At 47.6% G+C, this 11,345-nt stretch overlaps 1 protein-coding gene and 1 long non-coding RNA gene across 19 annotated transcripts in view; both read right to left on the bottom strand.

The window, feature by feature from the left end:
• The window catches only part of ZMYND8 (zinc finger MYND-type containing 8), a 125,303-nt gene extending 114,512 nt beyond the window's left edge, over window positions 1-10,791 (bottom strand). For 4 of the 18 annotated variants that reach the window (XM_078443986.2, XM_078443998.2, XM_078443979.2 and 1 more), the window contains exon 1: window positions 4,415-4,439. Coding sequence is in view for 10 of the 18 variants with exons in the window: in XM_078443978.2 (XP_078300104.1) it covers window positions 4,415-4,506 (92 nt within the window). In the remaining 8 variants the exon portion in view is untranslated. Of the gene's footprint in view, window positions 1-3,651; window positions 3,808-4,414; window positions 4,538-5,758; window positions 5,782-7,408; window positions 7,782-8,100; window positions 8,150-8,639; window positions 8,875-9,594; window positions 9,699-9,941; window positions 10,076-10,766 lie in introns of those variants that run through there. The other 14 variants (XM_078443993.2, XM_078443995.2, XM_078443992.2 and 11 more) reach the window with 10 other exon arrangements.
• Window positions 1-11,345, bottom strand: part of LOC144615867 (uncharacterized) — a 742,065-nt gene that overhangs the window by 504,772 nt on the left and 225,948 nt on the right. The gene's annotated exons all lie outside the window — the stretch shown is intronic.

An 11,345-nucleotide genomic window follows, 5' to 3' on the forward strand; every position in this document is an offset into this window, starting at 1 on the left:
ATTCCAGTTGTCATGCTGTTGGGGGATGCAAAAAAAAAAAAAAAAAAAACATTTTTTTTTTTTTTTTTAGACACACAATTACAATCTGCCCCTGAGGGCCAATGAGAACCCAGCCAACAAGTAAACAAGTGTCTTGTTGTTAACACTGGGTTCAGGTTAGAGGTGGTTCACAGGGTACCCTGAGTTCTGATCTCTGAATTCTGCAAGGCAGGGAGCATTACACAGACCTCTCGGCTAAATCTTAGGATTTCTCGACGAGGCAGGAACGTGAAAAAAATATATAGGTGAAATTGCAAAGTGAAAAAATATGCCCAGGTTAGAAGCAAAAAGCCTGGTCTCAGAACATTCATTCAAAACACTAGCACTTGTCCCAGGAATTGGGCTTGGGGTACCCACACTCCCATCCCCTGGATGTTTCCTCTCAGTAGCAGGCATGGCTCAGGAAAGCATTCAGCACTCTTGAGCTGTGACTAATTATCCCCCACCACAAAAGTGGAATGAGGAAGGATTATTTAAAAGACAGGCTGAGTTGGGGGTTGGGGGGGAGCAGTCCCCTTGGCTGGGAAGGTCTACCAGACTCTTCTCTCACTCTCTCGGCTGGAACTCCTGTTGAACAGAGTGCAGACCATTTCATGTGTTCCGGAAACACACACACACACACACACACACACACACACACACACCTCTCTCCCAGGCAAGCCAGTAGAGTTCTGCTTTAGCAGGTGCAAAATGTTCGAGGTGCTGGAACTTCCCAAGCACTCAGGGTGACCATGAAGTGATATGAATCCGAGGAAGTACTTTAGCTGCAATCCCATCAGCCTGTGGTTCACCATGAAGAAATGGGTGCATCACCAACTGACATGGCTGGAATTTTCCATTTGGAAGACTCAAAGCCAGGACTGGAGGGGAAGGCTGAGTGAGAGAGGAAGGATCAGAATGTCCCTTCTGTGCTGTGTGGCCTGAGACTGTGACAAAAGGGGAGTCCAAAATGGCCTGGAACCTCAGGATCCACAGAAATGGATTTAGGAGAGGGCCATGTCTGATAAGGGAAGAGGGTTCAGGATAAGAACCAGACAGAAAGGAAGAAATTATGGCCCAGAAGAAAATTAGAAGAACTTGCACACCTCAAACTTAACTAGTCCCAGCAGAGAGAATAAAGAGAGGTAGTTTGAAATTGGTTGGAATATTAACACACTTTGCTCACTGATATGGAACCCTATTAACAATTTCACTTATAGCATCTGCAGAGAAAGCCCGCGACACAAATTCACCAAAGAAACAACGGGCATGTTGTCACAAACGGTTTCCATCAAAAACAGACTCTTCGATGTAAACACTTCACTAACATGCAATATTCCAGGGTGATTTGTGGAAGGTGATTTCAGCACGTTTACCTTTTTACTCCCAACTTCAGAGACAGACATTCTCAACAGGGAAACACAGACACTCTGCCTGCAACCACACACATATTGTCCAAATGGATACTGCTGACAGTTTCTTGCTTGGGGTGCCTGGAAATACATTTGCGTAAAACACCCAGAGCAGCTCTCAGAGATGATCTGAGTTGAGCTGATCAACCCAAAGAGAACAAACAGAAACCTTGATCTTTCTAACAACTAGAATCCGTTTCCCTCTCTAGCATGAAGTATGTGAAATCCTAAACTCACTGCCACTGATCCCCTATTTTGAGTGACAGAGAAAACACTCAGCTGGGATCCAACCAAAACGTACAGTGAGAAAACGATTATGCAGAATAGAGCCCCCAAAACCCACTTGAAGGATTTCTGCAGTGATGAAAACATTCAAAGGTGTAGTGATCATGGAGGAGGGACTGCATTCAAGAGAACAATTATTTGGCCTCCTACAGCCCAGAGGCGCAGAGTACTTCAGGCAGGGATGCTGCTGAGAAGCTAGGAAAATGCAAACTAGTTATGTGGTGGCTGTTTGCTGCTGCAGAAGGGGGGGAAGGGGGGGGGGGGTGAGTGAAGTTGTTTTATCTTTATCTTTCCAAGTATTACCAGTGGGCACCATATTCACCCCACTTTACCAGCAGCATCACCAGCTTCAGCCAAGGATTTTAAGCATGATTTCAGAAAACCCATCTTTTTCGCAGATCAGCAAGCCGCCCTTTCAAAGGGAGCCCGTGCACGCACTTGCAACGCACACAGACATACAATAACTTGCAATTTGACTAAAGGAAATTGCAGTGTCTATGCGTTAAAAGGGAAAAAACTTCATTTACAAGAGCAAAGACCAGAATGCAAAATGAGTCATTTTGAATAGCCACATCTAAAGGGACTTCCTTTTTTCTACACCACTGATCTCAGTTTTCTTGGTTGTTGTTCTGTTTTGTTTTGTTATTTTATTTATTTATTTATTTATTTATTGGTTTAGTGTGAAGCACCAGTATGTTGTTAGGGGGAAAATTATGAATATTACATCAAAAGCTCTGTACCTGTCTGAATGCCCCCCCACAGACCGTGGTCAATTTAGGTTAAAAACCGTTCAGTCATTTGGAGGAGAAAAAAAAAAAGTCAAATACTAATTGTTAAAAAGAAAAGCCAGCTGCACCCAGGGAAAAGACTTTGAACTCTTGTCATTAACACATGAAAGTCTTAAAAAATATACAGCATCTTTCCTATCTGCTAGCTTCCAGCAACCCCAATTATTTAAATCAAAAACAATGGAACAACAAGTCCTTGTTTAAAACTGACATTACTTTTTTTTTTTTTAAGGTCCACTGAGGAGGCAGGGGGCCAGCTAAAGAAAAGGGTAAAAAATTAGCTGAAAACCCAAACTACAGCCTTTCACCCCAACAGGAAAATACACCATCAACTAGTTGTATAGGATATACATGTTCCCACCGCTTTCACTCACGGTTACCCTAAGTCACTTGCCTGTGGATTTCACAAACTGATACATTTCAGGCAATTAAAGAAGAAACAGCAGCAGCTTCTGCAAATACAACCAAGACTTTCCCATCCGGTCCCAGAAAGAATAAAAGATTTCTCCCCCAGTGCCTGAGCAAGAAAACCTCGGCTGACTTCTTAACCTGCATGCACTGGAAAAGAGGAATTAAAAAGTTGAATATGAAGCGCTGAACCTCCAGGATGTTTTAAGCCTTCTGATTATTAATTCTGAGGACTCAAGGCTGGTCCGTAATTCCCAGGAATGCCATCCCCTCCACACTTCCAAAAGAGAGAGAGAAAAAAAAAGAGCAAACATCTAGTTTTGACAGGGAAAAAAAAAAAAAAAAAAAGCCTGGATACACAATGCCCAGATCTTTCTTTTCCCCAAGTGCCCCTACTATTTGACTTTTAACCAAGAATATCTAACCCATCTAGAATATATAACCAGCATGCACAAGACTCTGGTTCTACAGCTGAGGATCATCGCACAGCAATTCAAGAATCATGCATCATTCGGAAGGGCTTTTCCTTTAGGATTTTACTTTCATTCAAAATCCCAAACTGGTCCAGGCTGTAAGAAAAATGTAATCCCCAAGACACAACATCTTCCTCTTCTAGATCACCAAATGTGAACATCAAAAGAAGAAAACCATGCTTCCCTAAATCTGCAATTAATTTTTTTTTAAATTGGGGGGGGGGAGGGAATGGTTAGCAGAGCAGCTTTATTTATATAAGCACTCACCTAAAACAGGCAGAGTCATCGGTAGCTAAGCTATTTATGCAGGATTCTTAAAATGGCGTCTTGCAACACTGCCTCATTCCTGTATTGAAGCTAAAATGGTAGCAGTTTGTTCAATAGCTGTAGCTCCTGTTGAAGCAGCCCTGCTAGTTTCAAAGCCACCTTCCTAAATATCTGAACTAGGAAAAGCTCAACCAAAGGACACCAACAACCCAACGTTTAGCAGCTTAAAAAAAAAATCTGCAATGACAGGGGGAGTTTGTGAAGTCACAGGTTCCTAAGGAAAACCCTTTCCTTTTAGAGCCTGAGCCTCCAAACAGGAGGCTCTGAGGTGAGGCCCCCTGGCCCTCAAATTAGGTGGGTGGGAGGTTAGGAATGACGCAGCCCTAAGGAGCCGTCAACTGCCGACAGACAGGTGTCCGTACAAACGCAAAAATGCTAAAAGGGAGCAAGCTGGGGAGGGGGGGGGAGGAAGCCCATTCCCCCTTCTGGATACATCAGAAACCAGCTTTGCATCCCTACCAAAAAGGAGCTAGGTAGTAAAATGAAAGTGTTTCAAGGACAGCAGTCACCTGAAAAGCCAAGCCAAAGGGCCACACCCCTGTCTGAGGCCAAGGTAAAATAAACAGGCTGTTTAATCAGCCTGAAAACGGCCACCAAATCCCCAGCCAGTCCTAAGACAGTTAACCTCCAGGAAAGACAATCTGAGTCTGCAGAGCAAAACAACAGTCAAACAGTGCCCTTAGCCAATGCACGGGATACTCACACATCGGATTTTTGTCCACCCCCAACAGAGCCCTGAAAATTAACAATGGGTTTTGCAAAACCCGCTTTCAGAGGCCGAACGAACAGCCTCATAGTGGATAATGTAAATTTACTGTTGCAGGTCTGAGAATTGGCCTCGCAACTCTGGTGCTGAGTGGGGAGTTTCAAGGTGACTGCTTTGTAGCTCCAGGGGAGAAAGGAGGGCATGGTGCCCAAGGCTGTGCCGGGGCAAGGACGGGTGGTTGGCTCCTCGCCGGCCGGTAGGTAGGTAATCTTGATGAGGAGGGACAGCCTGGCGGCGACGCTTAGCTGCGTGCTGACATGGCTCCCGCCTGCTTGTTTATCTGTAAGGAGAGTGGGGAGTGGGGGGAAGGGCAGCCCAGCCTTAGCGACCCAGCCAAGGGTGAATCCTCACTTGTTTCGCGTTTAAGAACCAGGAGAGAGAGGACCTCTACACGGACGCCCTTTCTAAACCTCTGCTGCGGGGTGGCGAAGACACTTGTGCACGTTATCTTTCTTTTCAGGGTCAACCAGACAGAGGCAAAGCCAGACCTAGGGCCTCTCGGCTGACAAATGTTGCCTGTGCCACAGGAGAGGAGGAGAAAAGAAGGCCAAAGAAACAAAGAGATCACACATTTTGAAGTGGTTGGACTTTTTAAAAACCTACCTTTGCCTCCAGGGTTTTCTGGGTTACTGTCATCCTGGCTTTTTAAAAAGGGACCCCGCCCCCCCCCCCCCCCCCCCCCCCGCCATTTAAGACCTGAAGAAGTTTCCCCACTGTTCTCCCAGGGAAAGAAAGGGGGGAATGTTTTGTTTAAAAGAAAAGGGGTTACAAGAAAGAAAGAAGGAAAGAAAGAAAAAGCCATTGTTTTCATCCCTAATTTATAATCCAAGAGGCCCCATTGTTTCTTTCTTTCTGACTCAAATCTTTGGGCTGTTAATTATAAAAGTAACCGGACTCCGCTCCAACAGGCTAACTATGTTCTTGCGCAGCCATTAGAAAAACTCTGTAGAAAGTTTACTGAGTGATTATATATAATTAATTCCTGGTTACAGACGGAACACTGACCATTTTCTGGAGCAAGCACTCACTCCCCCTCCCCCACGTGAATGCCACTTAATTTCCCAAAGCAGAAAGTGAATCCATCCTGGAGGGTCTTGAAGGAAAAAAAAGAGAGAGGGGGAGAGAGAGAGAGAGAGAAGAATCAGCTCCAGTGTGTCTGTGTTTGTTCCTCGCAGCTGTGCGTCCTCTTTGGGGACTGAGGAGGCAGAAGGAAAAAGGAAAACAACCCAAGTTCCGTACCTCCCTCTGAAATTTATAACCGTGGCAGAAAGATCACTCTACCTTGATGTGAAAAAGAACAAGGGAGGGGGAGGGAATGCCCCAGGAATGGAATGTAGGAGACTCTTCAGCTTGGCGGATCAGCTTCTCCTAAAAGGAACAAAGCTGGTAGAAACTTCCAGAAGGCCCGTTCTCAGTCTGGCCACTCCAATTGTCAATCTGTAACCTTCCCTCCAAGTCTATTGGTTCAAAGCTGCAGAGAGGAGCCCCATTGGGCTGCTCTGTAAGCCAGCACTGCTGTCCCTACCTAGTCCTGCTGCAATGCAGACATTTCTTTTTTTCCCCCTTAGTGAAGCTGGGAAATAAGCTACTTTGGAAACAATTAACTTTTTACAGACTCAGGCTTGGTGGTGGCCACAGTACCAGAGGAAAGTGGCCAGCCTGGTCCAGGGCCGGGAACCTGCTGGGGCTGCACATTTGAAAACAGACCTTGGAGCTTTTAGAGGATGAATGCCTTGCCCTTAGGTTTTCTTCCAGTCCAACAAACACACCATTATGCAAACGTCGAAGGCACCAAACCAGGAGTCTTGTGATTAGATATTACTTCTAGGGAGGCCACAAGAACCTCAATATGTAATTTCCATTTACAGCCAGAAGATAAGAACAAAGAAAATAGCTAAGTGTCTGGACTTATTTGTGCGGGGTGGCAGCACTATTCAGTTTTATGTACATAACATCATTAACTGCCTGCACTTCTTAACTCTAAAAAGCTGGCCTTACACAGCCTTTCCTTAACTTAGAAATTGGTACATTTCTCGTTATCAAATGAGCCCTTTGCCAACTGATGCTACAAGGTGGGTGGGTGGCTGGACGCTGAACTGAAAGGAAAAAAAAAAAAAGATCACGGACTCCATAAAGTTGGTGCCACACAACAATTGAATACATTTCCAGCATTTACAGTCATGCTAGACTGGTCTTCAGGCTGGAAACCTGTGTAGTGAACTTCGGGGTAAATTCTGAAGCTAACGCTAAACAGTCCACTTTTCTCACTCTTAAGTTCCAGCTGCAGCATTAAGAGATCAGGGGAAGTGTAAGAAGTGCGAAATAAATCCTAAGTAAAAGCGAGCAAGCATACAGATGTGTGGGGTCAGGCTGGGGAAAAGGCCAAATCTGTTGTGCAGTGTGAGTAAGTAGTCCTGAATCAAACCAAGTTTGGTGGTGGGTGGGATTTTACACTACAAGTCAGTCTCCTAAAACATTAATACTGCCACCCCCACTCCCACCCCCACCCCCATCCCCACCCCCACCCCCACCCCAGGCTGCTGCCTCACCAAGGTTTAAGGCTCTGTGCCTCTAAGAAGCAGCACTTTTTGTTACATTTCACAAGCAGATCACCTACCCAGAGTTCTAGCTAATATCCAAACAATCCCAATTAAAGGTCTCCTCCCAAGTCACAATGAACTGAACATTTCTCCCCTGTCTGAGGGTAAACAGGAAGTGTGATCTCCAATCCTAGCAGCAGGTTATCAGGAAAAACAGTGGAATTCAAACAGTCACCTAAAATCAAGACACCATTAAAAAGCCCTTCTTTGGTTCCTGCTAATGAAAAGCCCCCCAACTGCTGTAGGCAAGACCCTCTGCCACAAACAGACCCCAAACGTCCGCCAAACTCTTTATACATGGTCACAGAGGAAATGGATTTGCTTTACTTACCCAACAAATGTTCAAGCAACCGTCTCATTTTTCCACAGTTAAGAAGAGAGAACAGGCAGGCAGATTTGGGACTTGATCAAAAAGGAAATTTTCTTTTTTTTAAACAGTTACATGGGATTATTAAACGCACACACACACAACGACAACACAACCCAACAACTGAATATGGAATGCTGTCATGAGCCACAGACATGATTTTATTTCCTCTGCACTCCATCACAGAGGAGGACAGAGGATGATACAATGTAAGAGAGGGAGAGCAAAATGAAAACAAGGATAAAAGATACATTAGTTCCTTGAAAATCATGCAAGAGTAGAAAGCTAAGGGATTCGAAACGAGTCCTCACAGATTTATTGCAGGATGTTGTCCAACCTCCCTCCCCCTCTACACACACACCCCCCCCCCATCCCCATCCCTACTCCAAAAACTTCCTCCAAAGCCTAGAAAACACTTTCAGAAACATTTGCTGGCTGTAGGCTGGCTTGCAGAAGAACACTCTGTATCAACAGAAGTCAGGAAAAAAGGCTGAACAATGTAGTTTCAAGTGAGGAAACCCTGTAGGGAGAGAAAAGACCATGTAGAGACTCACTACCACCCACCTAGGCCCCAGGAGCTAGGAGCTCTCCTTAGCACTGCTCTGCTCAGGGCTTGGTTCTTTTTAAAACACACGTCCTCTCTTGTCAGAACTTACTCGAGCCTTCCCAGAACCTCTTTGGAGAGGTAAACTTGCCTGCTGTGCTGTCATGAGCTCTCCTTAGAGAGGAGCCTGCTTCTTACCTTCCATTTTCTTCCCCCAGCAGGCATGTGACACAAGAGAAGACAATAGTGCAGGGGGGGGGGGGGGGGCTGCTCAGAGAGAGGGAGAGAGAGAGAGAAGGAGAGAGAGGAGGAAAAAAAAAAAAAAAAAAAAAAAAGGGAAGAAGAAGAAAAAAAAAGCTTCTTTTTTGGCATTCCAGGATCTAGCTTCAAACTATTCCAGAAACACCATGTCCTGGTGGAAGAAAAGGTGTGCCAGGCCTTTGCCAGTTTGCAAAATCAAGCTATGGCTAATGGCTACTTAGCCATGTGACCCAAGAAAGCAAAAAAATTCTCTCTAAACAGTTGCAAGTTAACCTAAGTGCTGTGGGGGTGAGTGTGGCACGGCCAGCCACAGAGAAATCACACTGCTCGCCCACAATTCGGATGTCTCAGAGGGAGGGGGAGAAAAGATGGTTAAAAAGTCCAGCTTACCTCTGTGGATGCATTGTTAACACTGTGTAATGTCAATACTTATAAAACATGGAGGACAGGCTCCTAGTTCTCACAGAAAAAGGGTTTGGCACTTCGGCTTGATGATCTGGCCGCCTAATAAAAGCTCATCCCCGATTGGCTGCCCCGGCAAATCGGAGTGTAAGGCCGCCCGGGATTGGCTGAAACACTTCCTGAGCGATTATCTTTGTGAGGCTCTGGTGAGCCAAGAGCCATCCTGTGCATAGAAAAAGACAGGCTAAGCTAGGCCTTTTGCAGCAAGAAAAACTTGGGAAAGGGGCCCCCAGACGCACTTCTCCCACACCCTGGCTGGGTTTCCCGGCACGGGCGAACCAGTGCAGCCAGCCTGACCTGCTCCAGCAAAGCCTGAGGCCCGGATGCCACGGGGAAGGGAGTTTTTGGGGTGAGCTGCAAGGGCTCACCCTCACCTGCCCCCACAGAAGCGGCTCTCGGCTAGGAGGGAGCCTGGCCCTTTTCTAGAACAGTCCAGCAGGATGGTTTTCCTCCCCCCCCCCCCGCCCCCCCGGGGGAAGGGGGGTGGGAAGCAAAGCCGAGGAGTGGGGAGCCCCAGGAAAGCAGCCAAGGGGGCACGCAAGCAAGAGGGGTTGGAGGAAGGCCTCTGAGGAGCTGAGGGGGAAAGAGGACAGGCGAGCCCCCCACCCCACCCCAAGAAATCGCTAAAGGGCAGCCCTGGCTCCTGGGGGGGGGGGGGGGGGAGGGACAGGGGATCGGGGCTGCTGAGCAGAGGAGGGAAAGAGAATGGTCAGGTTTGCATAGTCATTGTCAAAACGCCTCCTGGAAAAGCAGGCCAGAGAGCCGGCCATTCCCGGGCCGAGAATCTAACTTCTCGCCCCCCTCGGCCAGCACTCAAAGGAAAACCAAAATGGGCTCCTGCCTCCCTGCCAGGATGCCAACGGGCCCCCCTGTCCGTCCTTACCCTAAGAAAAGCCAAATGCGCTCCTAGCAGGCCACATGCCTAGATCTACAAACTTCCCTTCCCCTCCCGGCCCCCTCCCCCACCACTGAGGCCTGCTAAACCTGTCAGTTAAACAAAAATCTGACTTCCGTATTAGTCTGCAATGCCTTCAGCTTCCTGCCTATTAACCCTCTCTCGGACTCTGGGCCTGGCTGGGAAAAACTAGGCCCTGAGATCGCAGAAAAGGCCTGTGGAAAAATACCAGCTGCGGCTCTCCCGGCAGATGCAGAAAGAGAGAGAGAGGGAGAGAGAGAGAGAGAGAGGGTGAGCCGCTGTCTCTCGCCTTTGCTTCCCAAGGAGGCGTGTACCTTCTGAATCCAGGGCACAGGCAGTGCCTCTCGGTCTGAGAAGCCATTTAAATCCAGAGGGAGAAAGAAAGATGTCAAGCCCAGCGAGGGAACAAGAACCCCCATTATGAGCCAGGCCTACACCCACAGCTTAGCCCTTCCTGCCACAATCATTCCTGTATGTATGTTCTTGGGGAACCGGGCCCTCGGTGGGCAGACAAATCCCATGAGCTTTATAAGGATTCTTGCTTAAATTTATTTCCACAGAGAACGGCTTCTTTTCGTCCCCTAAGGCAGATGGAACAGCTATTTCACACACAGCCCTACTCTTGGCAGTCCCCCACCCCCATCTCTGGCACTGTTCCCCAGTAAAATATTAACTAGTTTTTCGGAGCTACTTATAATTCCATCCATTTCAATAGTATTAGGAGGTCTCTTGCCTGTTTCCTCCCGAAGGCTGCCTTTGTAGTTGGTCTGTACCCTGAGAAAGAAAAGGCAAATGCAAAACGATCTGAAAATGTCCATGCTTGCTTGGTTGCAGCTTTTTTTTTTTCCTTTCCCTCAAAGACAAGGTGCTTCATTAACAAGATTTTTTTTTTTTTTTTTCAAACACCAAGCTAGAACAACAGAAGCTAAACAAACACCATGCTTTAGAGGCTGGAGAAAGCTTCCAGAGGTGATGCAGCCATATGCCAGGAAGTAAAACTAGGGCCCAGTAAAGTCTCCTCCTAAAATTAGGACTCGGTGGGCTTTCCTGTCCCACACGGTCCGTTCCCACAAAGAAAACAGCGCCGATCGCCTGCTCTCCCTGCCCCCCGCCCCCCCACATGGATAACAGATGCCCACCTCGCGCACATCAATTCTTCCTGGCTGGGAATCTTCTACAGACACACAGGAACAAGCCAGGAATCCAAACACACTGTACTGCAGGGTCAGGGCCCAGGCTCCGTGAAAAGGGAGGGGATTTTGTTGCTGTTGTGTATGAGGCCGAAGAGGCCAAGATGCAGGGAGGGACACCCCGACAAGGGTCCAGCACTCAGGACAACAAGCCTGGGCCTCGCTGCAAGGGAGGGGCCCCCTCCCCACGCGTACAGGGAGACCAAGTGTGGGACAAGAGGTGGAGGCCGGGGCTAATCAGACTGTGCTGTCCCTCCCGGCCGCGTGGGCAGCGGCCCTCTGCCACCATCCCATAGGCAACCCGGTCTGCCTCTGCAAGTGCTGATTTGGGGGGGACGGGCATGTCTGTGGTGGATCTCGTGTGCCACTAGCTTCACGATGAGGAAATGAAATGTGCCACTGGTGCGCGTGGTAGATTTTAACCCAGGATTAAAGCTTGTTGCATAAGCAGCTGTGGCTTCCTCCCCGCCTCCCCACCCCCCCCCCCCCATCACTTGATCACTTGAAATGTTTTCTGGGGCAAAGAGC

This window comes from Panthera onca, chromosome A3 (assembly GCF_046562875.1).
Source record: "Panthera onca isolate mPanOnc1 chromosome A3, mPanOnc1 haplotype 2, whole genome shotgun sequence".
In the NCBI taxonomy this organism is placed as follows: Eukaryota; Metazoa; Chordata; class Mammalia; order Carnivora; family Felidae; genus Panthera; species Panthera onca.